Source organism: Merops nubicus, unplaced genomic scaffold (assembly GCF_000691845.1).
Source record: "Merops nubicus isolate BGI_N331 unplaced genomic scaffold, ASM69184v1 scaffold28993, whole genome shotgun sequence".
NCBI classification, from domain to species: domain Eukaryota; kingdom Metazoa; phylum Chordata; class Aves; order Coraciiformes; family Meropidae; genus Merops; species Merops nubicus.
Genome location: NW_008600104.1, coordinates 13,685 through 36,763, shown reverse-complemented (window position 1 = coordinate 36,763; position 23,079 = coordinate 13,685). Strand labels below are relative to the sequence as shown.

Sequence of the window (23,079 nt, the reverse complement as noted above, 5' to 3'; positions counted from 1 at the left end):
TTAGACTGTGAATCAAGAGAGCCATGCCTTGCACTGGCATCAGACCTGTATACTAGCTTCCTTTTGAAACTGTATGCCAGTTTCTTTAATGGCACAAAAATGGAGATAATTTCTTTTTCCTATTTGCAGTGGAAAAGATGGTATATATTGTATATTTCAGTCTGTACAACTGATTTTATATGCATATATTACAATACTCAAGGATACTTGAGTATTTCAGTACTTTAAAGGAAATAATAGGACTAATTAGTTAATTTTGCGTGTTTTTTGCTTTCAGAAATTAGCACCTGGAGTTAGTCAGTTTGCTTACACCTGTGTGCAAGACCATCCTATCTGGACTAACCAACAGTTCTGGGAAACAACCTTCTATAGCAATGTGCAAAGTCAAGTTCGCTCCCTCTACCTTACAGCCAAAGATGACAACCATACAATACAGTCAAGACAAAAGGTAGGAGAATGTATTAAATATCAAAGTAGTATTTTTATTCACATTTTAATTGTCTCATAAGTTATGGAGAGCTAAATTGGGTTCTCCAGTTTTACACATTTTTCTTTCATTTTGACCATATTAAACAGCATGCAATAACATGAAAAGTAACAAAACTGTACATTTATCTGCAAAGCAGTATAATTTTATGTTGCTTATGATTTTTTCATGCAACCACTTTTTCTATAATTTTCCACACTTTGAGGTATATGTTTTTCCTGGGAGTAGTACCTTATCATGTAACTGTTATAAGCCAGCAGCAGTTCTGTTATGTGACCAACCTAAGCTAACAGCAGTTCCAGTGTTCAGTTTAGTCTATTACCAAACCCTAGGGTAGCTTCAGTTGCATGGCATTCAGTCTGCTTTATTAAAATCTATTTGAACAAATCTTCCAGAACACAAATTGTCTCTCTCAGCAGGAGGAAAGTACATCTCTAATGGGAAAATGAAAGTATAATGGGAAGCCCTGCAGCATACTAAATATTATTTTTTCCTTTTAAGAAGGAGCACATACATGTAGTAATGAGTCATTTGTATTCTCTCTTCTTGTACAAAAGTATCATTACTGTGTGACTGAAAAAAAAAGTATGCTACCCAAAGTCATACAGTATCATAATGAGAAATAAAATAGACCGAGGTGTTCCCAGAAATGTAGTCAGAATGAAAAACTAAACATATTGCAGACATATCAGGGATATAAAGAAAATGTGGACTGTGTTTGGGGAGACCCTTCCAATCTGACACTATGTAAACTAAAATGCGAAGGACAGTAGAACTTAGAAGGAAGCATCTACTTAAATATATATTATATACTTAATCTACTTAAATATCCTTATATATGACTATATGGAAAATTAGCTCAATTTTCACTTAATATGGAAAAAGCATTTATAAGATACCTAGTCCTTTAATGATTTAACATTGGGTATTAGGTCACTAATATTGGCTGCCAGATTCCTTTATTCAGATTTCCGCAGGCTATAATATAATTTGAATATGTGCCATCTACCTAGTTTGCTTCAAGAAAATGCTAGAATTAGATTCCAATATATAAAATATGAATGCTGCAGCTGGTCTGGAAACTGTTTACATAAAAGTTTGCCTCATGTGAACCTCCTAGGAATTTGCAGAATATCACCTACATCATGCAATGAGCTGCATATTATTTCTCATTTTGCTTTATGCTGGTTCTTATGTGAGCTAAGTGGATAAGCTGAGGAGAGCAGCTATATTAAAATCAGTAAACCACTCTGAAGAAACATGGAGGATTATATAGCATAAAAAAGATACTATAGAAAAAGTTGTTATGTATAGGTCTGTCCACATTGTGCTACTTGCATATTTCAGTAAACGGCTTTGAAAGCTCAGTTACTATCCGCATAACTCCTTAAACCCTATTTAGTGTAGTTATTTGCTTTTTCTTGATAGAAAAAAGTTATTTGCTTTTTTCTATGTAATTTAAATACCTGCATATGCTTAATAAACAATTTAACAAATTTTTGACTAAACATTGTGTTGTAAGTCATAGCTTTATTACTTCTTTTATATCTTTGTATGTCTTCTAGGAGAAAAATTCTGTAGGTCCAGACCAGGATAAGACAGCAATGGACCTGGCTGCTGAGCAGTTGCGATTATGGCCAACTCTTAATAAACAAACGCAGCAGGAGCTAGTCCAGAATGAGGAAAGTACAGTTTTCAGTCAGGCAATTCATTTTGCTAACCTCATGGTCTACCTGCTGGTACCACTGGATACAAGTAAGAACAAGTTATTGAGAACATCGGCTGCTGGTGACTGGGAGAGTGGAAGCAACAGTATTGTCACAAACAGGTGGGTATGCAAGTTTGGTGGCAGTCAGAATGGGCTACAGTTTTCAAAATCTGATTAATTTTCAGGACTTATTCTAAATGCCACATCATTTCAGTATCTTCTCTATTAGTAATTTACCACCATTTAAAGTAACATAAAAATTTTATTGTCGCAGTAGGAATTTTTAGTCTAGAAATGCAGACTTGTCTTTGCTGAAGACAAACAAAGGGTATGATGAGAAAGAAAACAGCAGCCCAGAAAACTACTCTGTTAGTTTTTATTCTTGCCACAGTTTGGGGTCAGGGCAGCCCCCAGACCTGTAACAGATGCTCCCTGTTGACCCCCTCCCCCCACCCCCAAAAGGTAAAGAGAAAGGGAATAAGGGAGAGAGACTTGTTGATTAGAAAAGAAAAGAAAACAGTTTTAATACTACCACTAGTAATAATAGTAATAGTGATAATAAATTAGACTATGTACAAATATATACAAGGTTAGTCCTGAACCCAGCTCCTCCCTGATGGCAACACGTCACCGTCACCCCCGGCTGGGGAGCAGCCCCTGGGGAGAGGGTCCCATGCTAGACTCAGCCACAGAAGGTGACCAGTGCAGGAGCTGGATTCTGGAACCCAGTTCAGGAACACAGGGCTCAGGATCAAAGGCAGGGTGGATGAAGTCCTCCTCAGATGCCGGGCACTGCAGCAGAAGCAGCCAGCAGCCCAGCAGCAGAAGACCGAAGAGAAGAAGAAAAAAAAGAAGAGCAGAAGGGGTGACAGAAGGCCTTGCCCCTCCTGATCCTTCAGCTTCTACTGGATATGACAGATATGGGATGGAATACCCCATTGGTGAATCTTGGGGTCAGTTATCCTGCCTGTGGGATCCAAGCTTAGCAGTGGCCTTGGTCTGCACACAAATCCCTGGCATTAGCTCTAAACATGAAGTCTTATCACTGCTAAAGCCAGATACTTTATGAAAACACTGCTAACTTCAGACAGAGCAGCTAATTAGAAGAGCTTTAGCTAAAAAGTAAAATCATAGAGCAGAACCAGCTCTATTTACCCCAAAACAGGACAATTCTCTAGCATACAAATCCAGTGCAATTCATAACAAGCTTTCCTCTATTGATTGTCTTTCTTATCACCTATGATCTGTCAGAATGCCCACCTGATAAAGTTCTAGAACACTGCGTGAGAACACTGACATCTAGTAAAAGATAGGCAGGCTCTGTCAGTATCAAACTCCCCATAACTTCCCACTTCTGCTGAGTAAATACCTCTAAACTGAGGCATTAGGACATGCACAGTAGACACATTGCGATATGTGTTGTTAAGATTTATATGGGAAGTGTTTTTAGATGTTCAATGTACCTTTCTCACTGACTTGCTTGCGTTTTCTATGTGATCCACAGAAAACTGCTTTATGGTCTTTTAGCTTTTGAATGCTTTGCTCTGCAACCAAAAGAATAATTTAATGTATCCTTCTCTATGTAACTGGATATTTCTTTACTGTGGGTTGCAAATAAGTGACCTGACTGTGAAGGGAGAGCACTGAGCTTATTTCCAAGCAGCATTTTTTCTCTTTTGGGCTTGTCTGCACTGGACTCATGGAATGAAAGTTCTCCTGTGTTATCATCCGTGCAGTTTTGACAGTGTTAATGACAGTGAAAGCATGATGTAATTGTAGTAGCACTGCATGCTTTTATCAAAGTTTATTCATTATAACTAAAAAATAAACACAAACAAAAAAACAAGCCACAGCTTGTCTGTGTCTAGCCAGGTATACGTGTATCACCAGCTGAATTTTTCACACTTGAAATTTCTTTTATGTCTGTAGTATTGCAGGCAGTGTTGCAGAGAGTTATGACACTGAGAGTGGATTTGAGGACTCTGAGAACAATGATGTTGCAAACGCAGTTGTACGCTTCATCACCAGATTTATTGACAAGGTTTGCACAGAGAGTGGAGTTACACAGGATCACATCAAGGGTCTTCACTGCATGATACCTGGTAAGAATTATGACCAAAACTGGTTTGTAGTCTCTTTTTGCTTTTTTTTTTCCTAGTGAGACACATGCACTTTTTAGTTTGTGACTTTCAGTGGAGTTAGTCTAGAAAAGAAATCTAGTCTACTGTAATTGTGGTTGAATTTAAAATAATTATTTCCTTGATGTTTAGGTTTGAGAATTTCACAGTATCAGAGTTTTAATTACATTGCAGCTTTCTCTTTCATATTATGTGAGACTTCATTTATGGTTATTACTGCTTTCCAGGCATTGTAGCAATGCACATAGAGACCCTGGAGGCTGTCCATCGGGAGAGTAGGCGGCTTCCACCAATACAGAAGGCAAGTATTTTGAAACATATTTGTATTCTTTACAAATATTAGAATAATGCAGTGTAGTCATCTTTCCCCCCCTCATAATGTTAGGAGGAAAGATCACAACATTGAAAGAAAATTTCCACCAGTAATAAATAAAGCGTTTGGCTTAGGTCTCCTGAAATATGAACTTACAAAACTCGCAGAGCCAAACTTCTGATCATAAACAGGCTGTTGTATGCCCACTGTTTTTCAAGAGCCATGTCCAAACTCCATCTCCGTTCTTTGAACTCAGTGTCATAACAATTTTGTTTTGAAGCTTTTAAAGCCAAATATTTTAATTTGACTGAGGTATAACACTGAAGTTGCCATTACCCTTATATTTTCATTTATTTGTATCAGCCCAAAATTCTACGACCAACATTACTGCCAGGAGAAGAATTTGTTTGTGAAGGTCTCCGTGTGCTGCTGGATCCTGATGGCAGAGAGGAAGCTACAGGAGGACTGCTTGGAGGTCCTCACATCCTCCCTGCTGAAGGAGCATTGTTCCTTACCACTTACAGAATTATATTTAAAGGCACTCCTCATGATCAGCTGGGTAAGAAAAATTAAGCAATGATAGTTGCAGTCCTTCAGAGAGGCAGAACTTTGAGCTGACCTATCCAACTATCCAAGCATCAATATCAAAATAAATATAATTTTTCATGTTTATCAGATAAGTATAATCTCTTAATATGGATTTTTATCACTAGATATTACAATGATTGATTTTGCATTTAACTTAACGGGAGCTTATTTCTTCAGAGGAGGGATTAGAGGCTAAGTGAGTATTCCTGTGTATTGATAGATATTTAGAGTGCTGTCTTCAGTAATTTATGTAATATGGAATCATAATATGTACGTGTCTTAGAGGAAGCTCCAGTAGACTGTCACATGGTATAATGGGCTTTTATGGACTACCTAAAATTAGAGACAGAAAATAAGGACCTGACCATACCTTCATAATTTCCATAGACTTTGAACGCACAAAACGGTTGGTACCTTTATTATCTCAGTCCCACCTGTAAAGTTGGTCTAATAGTGCTACTTTACAGAGCAACGTTTGTAACCTTCTTCACCACTAAGAGAGAACATACATACTGTGTTAGATCTGCAGGTTCCACTACCCCTAGCTTTTTATTAAATGGGGTTTTTTTCAGATACTGGAAGTGTGTGAAATGAAGAATATTAATGAGTTAGTATTCTCCCTAAAATGATTATAAATAAATTCCGTATTCTATTTCATATGTAATGGAAATAACTCCTCAGAAAGATAAATCTCTTATTTTGACATCTACCATTTCTAAGCAGATTGTTATTCAGAAATATAAATTTATAATGGGAAGATCACAGTCATATGTAAAGACAGCTGTCTATATACTTTGTTGCTTATAAGTTGCATAATGCAATATAAAATATGAATAAGCTTGAGACTGTTTCTTCATCACTTATCAATCTAGATTTTGGGGGTGCATTTCCATTGTGTAGAAAGATCCAAAAGGAGGGAGAATGTTTTTCTAATCATCCCTGCTGAAATTAAGTGGAAATTCAGGTTACAAATAATACTTTAGGAATTTACAACTTTTCAGGTATTTTGCCTGAAATTACTTCTGTACTGTTATTTTCATGTTCCTTTGTACTTACTGATTTCTAACTATACAAAGTACATTGTGGCCAAACCAAATGTGATTCTGTGATCTAACATGTATCTGTAAATACAATTTTATGATCCTTAGTTGGAGAGCAGACAGTAATCCGGAGCTTTCCTATCGCATCTGTTACAAAGGAGAAGAAGATCACTATACAGAACCAGCTGCAGCAGAGTATGCAGGAAGGGCTCCAGATCACATCAGCTACTTTTCAGGTAAAAGGAAGTTTTGTAAAAATTCATGTGACAACACAGTCAGCTCAAAATATTTTAGGAGCAGCACTTTGTCCTCATATTTGTGAAGAGTTCAGTTTTCTGTCCTGTAAAGTGCATAGGCAGTGCTGTCTTCTTACAGAAACTGGTGTTTCTTGGCCTGGTTGATATTTACAGAGCATTACCATTGTTATATATTTTTTTTTATTTAACTCATTCCCTCACCTTTCTGTTTTGGATCCAGTAAAAGAGCTATTTGGGGTCCAGTCTCTTAATGTAAGTAGAGGCCTAGGAAGGTCAGTAAAAAGATGGTTTCTCTCTCTTCCAGCTAAATGGAAAGAATATGGAAAAACTATAAATATTGCTTTCTTCTCAAGAATTGTTACTTTATCATCTTTCTATTTAAAAAAAAAAAAAATGGTAGAAAGTCATGTTTCATCTTACATGGAAGCTGCACTTCCAAGAATCTTTAGGATAGCCACCACTGGCCAGAACCAATGAGCCTCTGTAGGACTTGCACAGACTAACTTCCTGGTAGTTTCCTGTGTGTAGGATCCCCCTCAGTGTGTTCAGCAGAAGCCTGTACAGCAGGATGATTGACAGGGGTAGGCAACATTCAGGAATTACAAAGTCTCTGAAGTCTCCCCTAAATTCATCTAATTTCAAGGTGAATATCAGGAAAAATTTCTTTACTGTGAGGGTGACAGAGCACTGGAACAGGCTGCCCAGAGAGGTTGTGGAGTCTCCTTCACTGGAGTCATTCAAAACCCGCCTGGACGCCTTCCTGTGTGATGTACTCTAGGTGACCCTGCTCTGGCAGGGGGGTTGGACTGGATGATCTTTCGAGGTCCCTTCCAACCCCTATGATTCTATGATTCTATGATAAATGCTTCTTAGTGGTGAGCTTAACTGGAGTCAAACCCTAAGAGATGGCAAGTTGAAGGCAGTGAATTTTATGCAATGGACTGAAATCAAACTGTGGTACTTAAGAAATATTTTGTTGGATTGGCTGTTTGCACAAGTATATTTTCATTGACAACAGTAACCCTAACATCTGAGAACAAAATAGATCATCAGCATTTTATTAGTCCATTACAATAAGGGACACTCAGACTGAAAGAAAATTGTTCTTGAGGGCTTTTGAGAGGACTGAATCAGGACTTTTATTTTCCAGAAATGTTTTTACCAGAAATAGTTAGCATGCCTCATTGATGTGCTAAACACAGACACAGCTCAGTGTTTTTAGTGCTGGATTCTGGTCAATCATCTTTGCTTTTGTTTAGCATAGTTTTATATTAGGATATAAGAACAAAAACAATCAGCAAACAGTTTACTTTCTGTTCCCTTTGTAACAGCTGGAGTTCAATACATTATGAGGTAGCCCCTCCTTTTTGTTTATTAATGACAAATTTCAGCAGGTCTTGGCAGTAGTTATGCTATTTAACATCTTCAAAACTTCAGATCAGTATAACCCCTAAAGATTCAAAAGCTCCTTTCAAAGAGGTCCTAGAACAACAGAGTTATTAGTAATTTGGAACGTACTCATAAAAGAAGTGAAGTCAAGTCAAGTGAAGTGAAGTGAAGAAAAAGCCACCTTCTAGGTGGCAAACAAAAGACATTCAAAAGTTGTATAGTTATATGTTCAGAAATAAAGCTCTAAGATACTTCATTTGATTTTTCCACATTCTTAAAAGTTGGGCCTTTTGGGCCCTTTTACAGATTCCTTACTTTCATTCTTTTTTTTTAAAAAAAAAAAGTTTTCTTCCCCCTGACTGTCATTCTTTTGGCTGAGGATGATGGGATGGGATTTTTTTTTTTTTTTTTTTTTTTTTTTCCCCAAAACCTTTCAAGAAACATTTTAGTGGGTTGGATGGATCAGTGTAGACCAAATGCACAAGGTGAGTTCCTTTTTAAGGATCAGATTTCACTATGACATTTTTTATTATAAGCAATTTTTTATACTTTGCAAAGTGATGCAAAAATTGGATTGAGTAAGTAATGGAAGTATAATGGTTCTGACATTAGAATGCTGAAGTTTTTGGTTTGACAAGAGTCTTTGAAGTCCAATACCAACTTCAGTTCCCAGTGTATGGCAAAACTGGCAGAGTATTTCAAAGCTAAGCTGTCCCATGTGGCTAGTATTTGAACTCTTGTAGATGTCTTAGTGCCAGAACTACTACTTGGATTTACCAAAATATTTTCTGTTTCATATTATGAGAATTCCAGATGCTTCTTAGTGAAAATCTCTTAGTATTCAGACTTAAAGGGAAGACTTATACAAAAAATGAGTAAGCTTTGTAACGTTCCTCAAAATCAAAAATATATATGTGCATATATTTGTGTTTTCTCATGGCCGCAGTACTTCATAAGTATAGAAATTTTGCTAACACATTTTAGGATCTTTTAATTTCTTTAATTCTATAAACTTTTTCTTTTTTTTTTTTTTTTTTTTTTTTTTTTTTTTTTTTTTTTTTTTTTTTTTTTTTTACTTTCTAACATGCCATGTCTTTAATATGCAGTTAATTAAAGTAGCATTTGATGAAGAAGTAAGTCCTGAAGTGGTGGAAATATTTAAGAAACAGTTAATGAAGTTCCGTTATCCTCAATCTATCTTCAGCACTTTTGCATTTGCAGCTGGGCAAACAGCACCACAGATAATTTTACCAAAACCAAAAGAAAAGAACACTTCATTCCGGTATAGTCATTCTTCTTTCATTACTGATGTTCTTGTTTATTATTAGTCAAATACATTGAAAAATCTGATAGCTTTGCAGAAATGAAAATCATGCAAGCAGTTTTCAGGAAAATCAAAATAACCAATTGCTATTCTTCATTTTTTTTTTATATATTTACTGAATAAAAGGTAGATTAGTTGACTTGGTATGGGAATATATTATTTATCCAAACTTCTGGCTGTAGTAAATTTGAGCTAGCATCTCATTATGGTTTGAAACATAGACAATTTAAGTAGCATTTTCAGCTATGCAAACTATGTCAACAGAAAAAAAAACTGATTTCTTGTGTATTACTTTATAAGTTAATAACCTAAAGTGAGTTAGAATTCATTGTACCCTCGGTACAATCTCTCAGTGTTTTTTCATTTAGAGTTTGAGCTTTGGGTCCTCTTTTGAAGTTTGTTGCACATCACTATTTACTAAACTAGATGGATCATTAGTCTGTTCCTGACTGGTAGTTCCTGGATTCTCTGTTGATTATTGCATTGTTGACACACAGAAGTAGAATCCCAAGCTACTCATGAAATCCTAAAACAGTAATCTCTATTTTTCCTGCCTTTACTTTGTCAATTTCACAGTTTTATCACATTAGTGGCAAAATACAAATACCTAAAGGAAATGATGACTACTTATTCATTACCATTAGATGTAACAGACAAAAATTCATCTCAAAATAATAAAATAGATGTTTAAAAATTGATATGGGTAGTTATTTTTCTGGAAGTTGTGATTTTTGCCATTATATTGAATGAAAAAATATAAAATAGATTGTGTTTGGTGAGTTCATCATAAAAATCTGTACGTTCTATCAAGGAGAATTATATGAATCTTTCTAAATATTTTTATTGCTGTGAATTTATAGTACCTTCTCAAAAAGCATTGTGAAGGGAGCAAAACGTGCTGGGAAGATGACAATTGGACGCCAGTATTTATTAAAGAAGAAGACAAGCACAATAGTGGAAGAAAGAGGGAATCGCCCAGGCTGGAATGAAGATGATGATATCTCTGGTAAGACTAAAACATTCTTTTCCATGTTGATTCATAAGTCTATCCTATTATGCTTCTATTCCAATATATTGAATAAGAAACACATTCAAGAAGAAATTTCAGAGTCTTCATAGACAGGAAAGAGAAGGGTTTCAGTTATGTGGATTTAGTAAGTTTTTTCTTTTGTCATGATGAGACAAAAGAGGAAGTTCACTTAATTCAGTGAGAAAACAAAAGACAGGTTTATTATTTTTTATCAAACTATTTTAATATAACTTTTTATTATTTTTACATCATAATAGTGTAGATGGAACAGCACAGAAGCATGCTGTAGCTTCCATTTCCCTTTGGACATCATGACATCTGCAATTAGTCCATGATGAAAAAGCAGAAATTGGTGAGGTTCAAGAAAGAACAAATATTGTGGGAGACTTTTGGATGTGGAAGTGACAAATGATTTCTGAAAGCAGTGGAAGTCATCGCTACTGATGTCATTACTACCATTTTTCCAAATTTAATTTGAAGGGATTGGGGACAGAAGGTAGAAAGTGATTTGAGCACTTTATGTAGTTTGTGTGATCATGTGGAGTTTGACTTTCTTCCAAATACTTCTTTTCCTACCATGTGCTGCTGTCATTATATCCTTATCTCTGTCACTATATCCTTATCTGGACCAGTGCTAATTTATAATAAACCACTAGAGGGAACCAGATTCTCCTGTACATAAAGAGGTATTGTTTTGTCATACCATTCTTTCTTAAACAAAAAACAAAACAAAACAAAAACCCAAAGAAACAAAAAACCCACAACACAACATAAGCCTTTCAGATAACAAAGTGTTTATCAAACACTAATAATTTCTTAAAACATTAAATAAGCCAAATTGTCCCTGTGAATATTTGATCAGTGAGCAAGGCAACTTATGCTACTTAGGAGAAGATAGAAAAAAGTGGTCTGAAGCAGGACTGTGTTACTGCACTGTCCCTCTTTTCTCCAAAATGGAAGAAGGCCGTTCAAGGAAAGCTAAAAAATATAGATTCTTTTCTTTCATTCCAGATAAAAGTGGATGAAAAAAGGCAAAAAGAAAGTATTACAAATACAGAATGTCTTTACAGTACTGAAAAACTACGTTCTTTGTTGAATTTGCACCATCTTTCTTAAGTGCTGAGTTCATATGCATCTGATGTTGCAGATTCTTTGGATCAGAAGCAATTTTGCAGGCTATGCCTGTGTGATTCTGGGGTGATTTTGTATTCTTCACCATGAGACACCCAAGTATGATTATACCTGTGTATTTGTACTTCTGATGATGAAGAAATTTTAAGTTTCTTGCATTGCTCATGTACGAAACAGCTACATTCTTCCTTGAACACAGATGTTTTGTAAACATTAGTGATAGTCACATTTGACAAAAATATAAATTGTGAGGCTGCCTATCTGCAGCTTCCCAGATGTTTTGAGTGGGAACATGTCAGGTTTATCAAATTCTGGCAGTTTGCTTTTCTCTCCACTCTGTACTGACACCTCAGATGTAGTCAGCTGACAATAGTAGTAACTCTGCTTCAGCTCAGGTATAAATAGCCACAGGACATTTACTGTTTAATCACTGTAATTTCTTTCATATTGACTGCTGTGAATGACTTGCAAGTGAATGTTTGCTGTGAATGTTTGCAAGTCTAGGAAACAGAAACTATCTGCAGCAGGTGATACATTGTCCTAAAAAACAAACATTAAAAACAGGATTGGAAGAAACTTTAAAAAGTCACCTCTCTGCCCCAAGGCAAGATCAGCATATTTCATCTGTTCTAGGTGTTTACATAACCTTTATTGTGGAAGCTTTCAAAGATGAAGATTCCACAAGTCTAGGCAATTCATACTAATGCTTAAATATCCTTAATGCTGGAGAAAAGCAAGCAACTTTCTGCTACTCAGGCCTAAACACTGCCTTGCCACAATTCAAAGCCTTCACTTTTTATTCTGCCACCTTATGTATATAGATGATTCCCTAAAATTTCATTGCAGTGCTTAATGTATTTATTTATTTATTTATTTATTTTAATGTATTTATTTTTTCTGGCTGCTAAATATCTACAGTTCTTTCAGTTCTTTCTTCGTTAGTCTTAACAGACTTCTAATCTTCTGTGTTGCTCTTCTCTCAAGTCCTCTTTAGCTGATCCACATGTAACTTGGAATGTGATTTGCAAAACTGGGCATAGTACTCCAGTTATTAGTTTTTGATAGTGAACACCTAATTTCCCTCCAACTCCTCCTCTTTGTTTTATTTTCAGAGTTTAGAATCTCATCACTACTAAATTCTGTTTCCTATAACTGATCATACTGGTGTGCTCCATAAAGCAGGAGAGTGTAAAATAAACCACTTTTACTAAAAGTCCTATCTCAGGAACAGTGAAACAGAGGGATTATTCCTCTTTTGAAAATGAAATAAAATTCCATTTTAAACTTGAGACAGCAAAACATCTTCTTCATTGCCTTCTTCAGGTTAAGGGCTTTGATATGAACTCAGATGATCGCTAGCTTTCTATGCACGGGAAGATGTTCTGCAAATTCTGATCACGAATACACCTGCTTTCATAAGAGAAAAATGCATTTAGAAAAAAATATTTTAAAAAATGCACCATCATCTTAACTGAGTCAGTTATAGCTTTCCATTCAAAACTGTTAAATGCCAAGTTTCTGCATGACCTCCAAAAAACTATTTCTAAAACTCATTTACTTTGCTTCCCATTAGTGCATTTTATACTTATAAATGTTTTGTAACTTCTTTCCTACCATGGTAAGTATGAAAACACAGAAAGAAGAGAGGATATCCATAGTATTAAACTCTTTATTATTTAGGTCAAATATTGAATGGTTGGTTTTGTTTGATGAGCTGTAGGGGCAATAAAGCTATTCATTTGGCTTTTATGCTAAGATATACCAAAAAAATGTGTATGGATTCTACTCCTGTATTCTGAATGTTGTATATTGCCAGTAAAACTTTAATTTCATCTTTTTTTTTTTTTAATAATTTTGTTTTCCAGTTTCATGAAGTCCTCTTTCATTTAAATCCTTATATACTTTTCGGTGTCTCATTCATGACAAAATACTTCCCCTCATACATACATATTTTAGTGCTTGCGGTGGTAGTAAGTAACTAGTATATGCTGTGAACAGTAAATCTGCTTTTGGAAGTATTTGGAAATAATTGGAAGTGCCCAACAGCAGGCAGGTAGCAGGTTTTGTACAGAGACCTTGCTTGACTTGAATTTCAGTGTAGTTTGAACTTGTGACATAGTTTTTAACTCTCATGATTAAATTTTTTTTTCTTTGGAAAGTGCAGCTGACAGGATGGCTGAAGAAGGTTACTGTTTGACATTGAAGCTGAGGCATTACAAACCAACAGTCAGTCACCTCTTGTGAAATTATGACACAGAAACACTTCTTTTAAAATTTGAACCGAGCCTTAAAAAGATAGTTGCATCTTTTGAAGGCAGTTTAAAACAATTGTGATGTCCATTTTAGCTTGGATATTTAATGAATTTATGTGTGCATTTTTCATTATTCTATCTTGTGTACACCTGTATAGCAGTTGTGAGTTTAACAGGTTGTCATAAAATATTGAAAGATTGTCTGCCTTCGATTCAGCTCAGGTGAATATAAGAGTTAACTTTTTCCAGGATTTTAGTGAGAGTTGTCAGCCATGTCAGTCACAAGTGTAGTAAGTGACTGTGCAATATATTCAAGTTTCCTGACTGAAATATAGATTATAATTTCTATAAACTGTGGTTTGTATGTATTGGTTCTTGTCATTTGTCACTGACAGTAAGACAAAAAATGTTTTGTTCAGATGAAAATAACATTGTTTTCTGTGTAGCTGCTGGCCTCCCCAATAGCAAACTCTTAAAAGATGTTTAACTTCAGTTTCAGATGACAGTGAGCTGCACACAAGTGGTACCCTAAAAGCTTCAGAAAAATCAACAATGGAGCAGTTGGTAGAAAGGGCCTGTTTCAGAGACTATCAACGTTTGGGACTAGGGACCATCAGTAGTAACTCTTCACGCTCAAAAACAGAATACTTAAGAATAACTGCACTGAACAGGATGTATTCACTTTGCAGGAGGTGAGTTTACTAGTTTAGTCAAGTAATAGCTGAAAGTAAAGGTGATGTAACACACATACAGTGTGATGTATCCATTTAAGCAACTTATTCTTAGAAAATTTTTGTCTACAGTAGGAGTGTTCAACCAGTGATCTTGAAGGTATTTGTGTTCCACTCAGATTCACAAAAAAGATGTGTACAGGCTGGAGAGAGTCCAGAGAAGGGCCATAAAGATGATCAAAGGACTGGGAAGCTACCACATGAGAAAATGCTGAGAGAATTTGGTTTGTTCAGCCTTGAGAAAAGAAGGCTTAGGGGAGACCTTATCACCATGTTCCAGTATTTAAAGGGTGGCTACAAAGAAGATGGAGACTCCCTTTTCACAAGGAGTCACATGGAAAAGAGAAGGGGTAATGGGTGTGGGTTACTCCTGGGGAGGTTGCAATTGGACATAAGAAGAAAATTTCTCACAGTGACAACAGTTGGCCATTGGAATAATCTCCCTGGGGAAGTGGCAGATTCCCCATCATTGGACACTTCTAAGATTCATCTGAACAGGGTGCTGGGCCATCTTGTGCTTTTGGAGGAGACTAATGTATATAATCTGAATTGTCTTTTGAAGGAGTGTTCTGCCTCTTGGCTTTCTACATTAATGTCTAAATCATTAGGCTATTTTTCAGCTTTCTGACTCCACCAATTGTTACCTGGTAGAACTCACTCTCATGGTATGGTTTCTGTAACTTGCTGTGTTGTCATTGGAAGTTATTTGTGTACTGTATTTGCATACAAAATCTATTCTGTTCCTAAATAAGAAAGTAAGCCTCAGAAACAACTATACATAACTATTTTCTTCTAATAAAAAATACATTTTAAAATTGAATTCATTAGCTACTACTACTACTACACTACTTTAAAAGTTTGTCATGTGCTGCAGGTTACATGCTGTGTTTTAGCACATGAATGTTACTAACTCCTTTTTTATTGTGAAAGCTGATGTAGCTTACTATCACTACCCACAAAAATTCTTTTTAATACAAAACCATATCTGCCTGAGTTATATCAGAAGAACATTTGTATACTGTAAAGCTGTTTTTGGCTAGTCACTGTTTTCATTGTGGATCATGAAATCACTTGTTCTTCATGGAAGAAGGGCACAAAAGAAAAGTACTAGATCCTTTCTTGTTTTCTGTTTTCCCTACGGTAACAGACTAATAACTCATTTTGCTTAATCAGCATTGAATACAATGCAGATGAAGGCCTTAAATCTGTACATCACGCTCTGAACTTTATGCACACAACTCTTTCCTCCCCTAAACCCACCAGTTTTTTAAAAAAAATTAGTATCTGAGTGGATTACAAATATCAGGATATAAATACTTATGTACTGCCATAGTAGTTTGGTTACTGAGTTTTAAGTGATAGACTGTATTATGTATATTGATTTTTGTATGAGGGATGTTCAATAAATGTCAAAGACATGAATTTACAGGTGCAATGTATACTGTAGAGAAACAAAGGTGTTTAGTAAGCACTGATATTTCCCTGCTTCTTGTCTCAGTTTCTGCTTAAGATATGAAATTGGCACTTAAATTGAAGATTTTTTGGGAGGACATGGAAAATAATCTTTGATATTGCTTGAATATTCCCTTCACTAACATGAACATAACTACTGGCTTGCTGGGTTTTCTATTTTTAAAGGTTATTGTATCAGTGAATTTCCTCGTCTCTCAATGTGCTGCAGTGTTTAAAAAAGCACACAAAAATGCAGTTTTGAATACTCTCTTTCAAGGAATCTGACTGTAAAATTTAAATATATTTTGATATAAACAAAAAACTATTGTTCTAGTTATGATACTTCAGGCAATCTAGCATACTTTCCTTTCAATTCTCATATTGCATACATGAGTGTCAAAACAAAACTACTACATCATTTGCATGCCTCAGAATTCTCTTGTCAGGCTAAAAAATACAACATAATTATTGTGAGTACCAAATAAAATATAACTTTAAATAGAAAGAGACCAGTAGTGATAGTTTTAAAAATGTTCCATAATTAAAGTTGGTTTTAAAATGCACAAATTAATGCGTTTCCTAGGATTAGACTAAAAATGAGAGTTACTAAATAAAAAATAGTTCTAACAGTTGAGGTGTATTTTCATATAAGATGTATATTCAGCTTGTAATTGTAGGAATTTTTTTTTCATTGTTTAAAAATATAAAAGCAGTTTTAATTGTTTTTCACCTTTTTTTCCCCTTTTTGTCAATATAGTTACCCTGGGCTTCTGGTAGTACCTCAGTCCATTCAGGACAGCAGTCTGCAGAGAGTTGCTCGCTGTTACCGGCACAGTCGCTTACCAGTTGTCTGTTGGAAGAACACTAAGAACAGTACTCTTCTACTTAGATCTGGGGGCTTTCATGGAAAAGGTGTTGTTGGCCTCTTCAAATCCCAAAACACAAATACTACAGGTGAGTTGATGCAGCTAGGCTGTCTGTACAAGTAATTTTATGTAGAAATACTTGTTTTCCTACAGGAAATCAGTGAAGTGATTGAATCAAATGTCTGAGGGTATGAATGGTTTCCTGCTGTAATTAGTTCACTTTAGTTACTCTGCAGATCATGAATGGTATGCAAGTGGTTCATAAAGTGTCAATGAATAATTTGAACGGAGATTAAATACCTACCAGATGTCTTTGGTAAAAGCTGGTATCTGCCAAACGCAATGCCAACTTTCTCTGTTTCCCTTTAATTATCTTTTTCCTTTGCACTGATTTGTGTAATGCGAGTATGTTGTCCCTTTTAATAGAGGATTACAGAAAATATTGAGAGAGACCGTTATACATTGGATTTTGTCATGTTTTTCATTGCAGTTCTAGTTTATCTTTTATCTTCCTTTTATAAATCATAGACGTGAAAGATTCTGGTTTGGGACTTTGCGTTAAGTAAATCTCTTCCTTTGTGTGATGAAGATGGGGACAGCACAAGATTTGTCAGGATAGTTGTCTTTTCCAAAGAATTTATGATGAGGGCAGCACTTAATTTTGGAAAGAACATTGGTTGACTTTCGTCGTTCACAGGCAGTGTTTAGGATATGTACTGTGACTACCTAGATTTCCATCTCTCTTGCTGATGGGTTCTTTGGAGTTAATTTCATGCCAAGAGTGAATTTGGCATATTGCTGAAGAAAAAGTCAGTTTTCTCTGACTTGTTTAGAAATTATTCTAGAATTAGGCCATAATTTTTCTTTTGTGAGAAAAAGAAAATATGAAGTAGAATTAGAATACCAGGAACTCATTAAGTTAGCAAATAAATTCCTCAGTCCTGTTTGTTTCACCCCAGTAATGACTAAAATGTAATTAAAAGGTTTGACTCTATGGAATAGTTTGTTCTATAGAATTTTTCAAAACCTGAAACAAGCATACTGGACAAGTATGTCCAAGTCACATAAAAGTAGTCTGAAGATTACATGACTTAAGTATTTTAGGGCCTGTTTTAAGATGAAGATGGAGCAACCTGCAACCAGGCATATAAAGCACATATTAGCAGCTGAGGCAATCTTATTACATTACTAAGCGTTGCATTTTTTTCCTGGTATTTATAAAATTGCTAACAGGATTGGCATCCCCATCTTCTGTTTAAATCCTTGCTTTTTAATGGCCTTTGTGTACGATGCAGCACTTAAAAGTTGAGTCGTTTTATAGGAATCCCTGTTCACCTATGCAGGTAAGGCGTTCATCCTTTGAGCACCATGGCTTTAGACTGCTGTTGAGCACTGTGTGGTGGGATAATTGGTGGTAAGGATGAAGGGCAAATTTTCTATGTTTAGTCCTTCACAAGGACATGATTGAAGGCAAAAGAAAAAAAAGCAATTTCGTTTGCCACACCCTCAGTCTTTAATTCAGATATATGCCCAGTTCAGGAACCTCTTGAACTTCACCTTTTGGATTTCTAGAAAATGGTCTTCTTATCACCTGAGAGGTCTGGTACTGGGTCTGCTCCCTCCCAGCAGCCTGCCAGTATCTTTCATATAAGTCAAGCTATTTGTTTTCTGGGTCTGTTTCCTAAAACACATACTACTCTCCACAAAAGAAAACATTGTAAGTGCAAGTGATAAGGACATTATCCTTTAATTTAGGCATTTCATTTCTTTTCATTTAACTAAATTGTTAAGACCTAAACTGACTTTTTATGGCATTGCTTCAAGGACTTGGAGAGTCCTAGAGAGCATTCAAGTGGATTTCAGGATGTGTAAACCCTGCTCAAGAGTTGAAGAGAAAATGTTTTTCTTCAGACTTTTTCCCCTTTGTCAGACAGAAACAGCACGAAGTTTCCTGAATGTACATTTTCTAATCACTTCCTAAGTGTACTTTCAATTCAGATGCTTAATTTGGACTATGTAGATACTAATTTTCACAGGACTATTTTGAATTTTTTTTTTACCACCTCCAGCTAATTAGGTTGCTGTCTATTAGTCTTCAGCATAAAATCTGATTGGATCATCAATGTAGAAAACCATTTATAGGTTACCATTGTGATTCATCAAATTCTTTGACACTCTATTATTCCATACTGAGACTGGACACTTTTTTGTCATCACAGTATGGCCCAAGACCTGACCGTTATGTCCTTCCCTTGCTTTAAGTCCTTGCACCTGGACACCAATGAGTGGAGTTTTTCTGGTTAAGATTTTTTTTATTAATTCTTTTTCTTATTTTTTGAGTTTTTTTTTCCCTTGGTTCTGTGTTTTGTTATTGGTTTCTTAACTGTTTTCAGTCTTAAGATTTTCTTAAGTGGACTCTGTATTTAACTTTAGTACTTTCTCAGGGCATTATACCTTCTCATCTTGCATCTTTTTTTCTCCACCCTCTTTTTTTTCACCTGTCTGTTTCCTCTCTGGCTTTGCGTTCATCCAGTCTTTTGCAGCCACTTCTCTCTCTTTGAAATGGTCCTTCTCCAGGTCTCCATCAACTTAAGCAACATCAGTAATAATTGGAAAATTATTCTGTTTCTGACATGTGTAGTTGTCCGAAACTACATGTGTGTAAAAAATTATTTAGAGGTTTTCAGAGAAGGAATTGTCACCATGGTGTAGACCCCGGTCCTACAACTTACCTAAACATGTGGGAGGATGCTTCCTGAAGTTACCTCCTGGTGAAGGAGCAGGTGGACTGTCACTAGGGAAGAGGAACGCTGCATTTCATAATTGGAGATCCCTTAACCTGTTATCCAAGTGTGCATGCACTGTCCATCCTCTCTTCTTTATTCCATTAGAAGGGACACATGCTGGGGGTAGTGTACATGAAAGGGCAATATATCTCAATGAACCTCCAGATATAGGTGAGTAACCTTCCTTCATTGGAATAAGGAAGAGCTGGTTGAGTATGAAAGGCTGACATTTGCTGACAAGTAGCACAAACTTAGAAATGTTACTTTTCATTCTGAGAGTGAAGGGAAAATTACATCAACTCCATTCTGTTCATAGTGATCACTGGCTAGTGATTAATCTTTTAAGTAGTGACAGTGAGGTAACAGACTCTTTCAGAAGTTTAGCTTTGTGGAGTGGAATTGCAAGATAACATTGCAGGGTGATGCTCTGCAGCCAGGTGATGAACATCTGGGCATTTTTGTCGTCAAAAGTAGATTTTTGAATCTTTGATGGACAAACCGTGACATTTTCAATGCTATGCTTTACATAATAAACATTTTCTTTTGCTTTTCTATGTATTTATAAATGTACTTGTAGTTCAGTGTATTCCATTCTTCTTGTGACTCTAGCTCCTGCTTCTTTAGAATCTTCAAGCAGTATAGAACAGGAAAAATACCTACAAGCCTTACTGAATGTAATATCCGTCCACTGCAAAATGAATGGCAGTAATACTCTCACAGTTAGACCAACAATTGCTCTGTCTCCAGGTAAGATACATTTATATTGTGCTTTTCTATGGTTCCCTTACAAAGGGCATTTCCTCTGATTTGATGTTAGTTCCGTGTCCCATATGAATTTGGCTGTTCTTTATTATTACACTTCCCAGATAGCTTATTCACTCTTAGTTTCAGTGAACACGTTTTCCGTATGTAAAGGATGTTTTTATTCTTTCCCAAAATATTTTTCCATATTCTTAATCTGACAGTGAATGATTATTCTTCTGTGTGTCATAGGTTTTGATGAAATTCACTTGAGTACAATGGCCAATCTTGAGGCATTAGTAATTTAGGACAATTCTGGAGCAAGTTCTCCAAAAAGTTCTCCAGAACATCCAGATGCCAAAACTTTCCAGGTTGTTGGGTTTTCTTATATCAAATATAACAATTACATTATATAAAAGAATCAAAAGCAAAGGTGCACTTCAAAGTCTTTTATAACAATTGAAAACTGTATTGAATAAGAGACTGACAAATTGAAGAGAATGCAAAATATTACTCCATTTCATATGCTGGGAAAATATGAAATTGCAAGCTCAGATTCCACATGAACAAATAGACTGTTTGCTGCAGCAGCAGTGAAACATACATGGGCATCTGCATGTGTTACATATTCATAACAGGCTTTTAATGTCATTCCCAAGTAGAGCTTTACTTGCAGTGAAAACTCTTTCAAACTAGACTGAGTTATGCATATGTGGAGCAATGAAGAAATTAATCCATGTTTATTTCAGTTATTACATGATGAAAACTGGTAAGGCTTAAGTGATGATAACCCCAATGTCTTACAAAGCGAAGTATGTGACTTGAAATTCTGTCTTATTCAGTTGATGGTAATTTGCCTAATATAGTCAAACAGTGGCTTTTCTTGTAAAATAACACCATTCCCAAAGTGTGCATGCTTTGCTTCATTTACTGTAAAACATGTTGATTGCTCGGCTATATCTAATGTCTCCATGCTGCCACCAATGTGTGTGTCTGTCCTAAAAAATAAATCTGGAGTACAAAATTGGCAAGAATTAGCTGTATTGTGGGAAAAGGGAAATTCTATCATTTATATTAAGTGTTAGTCTGAGTAACACTGTAGTTTTTTAATCTTCTATTCTTTTTTTGGCTGACTTTAGGCACTGAAAGAAGGGCTTCAAGAATGTCTACTGTGTTTAAGCAGGTAGTGCCAGGACATTTGGATGTAAATCTATCCAATAGCTTTGCTCGAGGAGGTTAGTAAGACTAGCTCAAAATCTGTTGTTTGAACTAATAAATGATAACAAAATGTTAGTGAAATTAAAATAATTATACTGCTTACTGATTCATTACTCTCTGAAAGTACAAAAGAGGAATTACAGATAAGCTGCAGTCTGTAACATTATTTAAGTATCTAATTTTGGTTTAAGTTCTTTAATTACCACTGGAATAAAGCTTATATCATATTGGAAATCAGTGGAAAATTAAGCACATGGTTAGGAACTATGTTTCTAAACACTTTGCAGTTCATCCATATTTTTAATTTGTTCAAAATATATGGCCTAAAATGCATATTTTATGTTAGGATTGAAGGTACTTAGAATCTCCAATTACAGATCATTCAGACATTTTGCTGAAGGTTAGCTGATGCTTTATAAAGTTACAAATAATCTGTCTGAATAATTTTACAATAGGTAAAGGAGAGAGTTATGTGGCCATGCACAATAATCAGGGAGATACAGTGTGTTCTTTGGAAATAGGTGCAAGGGCTCATTAGTGTCATTTTTACAAGAAGCATTCATTCAGTGTATTCCAACTACTTTTACTATTGTAGCCCAAAATGCAGCATTTTATATTTCATTTATTACCTTTTATCCCTGAAGGCTCCTCCTACAATTATTTCTAAGCATCTGAAAGTTGCTTTTCTTTCTTTTGGATACCTCATCTAAAATTATTCAGACCTACTTGGATCCATTGAGGTCTATTCCAACCTAAATTATTGTGTAATAGAAAAACTATAGCTTCATATGGGGAAGAATAAAACTATTTTATTGAGAAAAATTTCAAAAAGGGGTTGACTAGATTAGAGAAATGAAAGAAGGAAGGTGGCAGGAGGGAGAAGGAAAGGGAAGAAGAAAGGGATATATATATAAAGGAATATATACTTAGAGCACTATAGGAGGAAGGTCAGTTAAATGGTGATCACCAAAAAATGGAAAATTCTCTGCATTTTCATTAATCAGAGTATATGCTTATTTCATATCTAAAAGTTTTGCTTATGTTCTCTGCTTGCCATCTTTCATTAGTAGTACATGGAGATGAAAAAACGGCATGATTTTAATTGAAAAGGTGCAATGTCTAGGGACCTAGGAGAACAGGAGTTTGTAGTCTCTGGAACTGTTAGGTAGATTGGTGGCTGTGCCCAGCCTGACTTTCTACTGAAAGTGGAAACGCTGGGTTCCTGACAGCAGGCTTTTTGTTGTATTCCATCCACTCGTGCGGGGGTAAAAGTGCCAGCAATGAAGTGGTGCTGAGCAGCAGTGAAGGTGCTCCAGGTAAGTAAGGGAAAGCTTGCTGGGTGACTGTATGGAAGTTGTCTTTTGAAGATAAAAGGATTACTGAAATAACTGTTGCGGGTTTCTAGGATTAGAGTTTGTGGTAGGTGTGATAGGATGAGTTAGTTGTTAGTAAAGAAAGGAGTCTGAAGGCAGTATTAGGTCACAGATGTGTTTTGTTGGACAGTGAAGTCTCTTCGCTAAATTTCAGCAGTGATGGGGAAGAGGGCAGAGAAATTATCTGGTGTCTTGCTGGCTGGATGCCAGATCTGCTCTTTGTATCTGAAAGGTGGAATTACGGCCCAGTATCTG

The 23,079-nt window shown here is 35.8% G+C and overlaps 1 protein-coding gene across 1 annotated transcript in view; it reads left to right on the top strand.

Moving 5' to 3' along the window:
• Positions 1–250: 250 nt before the first annotated feature.
• The window catches only part of LOC103770355 (myotubularin-related protein 13-like), a gene marked incomplete at both ends in the record, with an annotated part of 33,556 nt that continues 10,727 nt past the window's right edge, over positions 251–23,079 (top strand). The window contains 12 exons of the mRNA XM_008937611.1: positions 251–448; positions 2,053–2,315; positions 4,125–4,297; positions 4,561–4,634; positions 5,010–5,205; positions 6,383–6,510; positions 9,027–9,202; positions 10,105–10,250; positions 14,151–14,349; positions 16,598–16,794; positions 20,102–20,239; positions 21,373–21,468. Coding sequence (XP_008935859.1) covers positions 251–448; positions 2,053–2,315; positions 4,125–4,297; positions 4,561–4,634; positions 5,010–5,205; positions 6,383–6,510; positions 9,027–9,202; positions 10,105–10,250; positions 14,151–14,349; positions 16,598–16,794; positions 20,102–20,239; positions 21,373–21,468 — 1,984 coding nt within the window. The remainder of the gene's footprint in view (positions 449–2,052; positions 2,316–4,124; positions 4,298–4,560; positions 4,635–5,009; positions 5,206–6,382; positions 6,511–9,026; positions 9,203–10,104; positions 10,251–14,150; positions 14,350–16,597; positions 16,795–20,101; positions 20,240–21,372; positions 21,469–23,079) is intronic.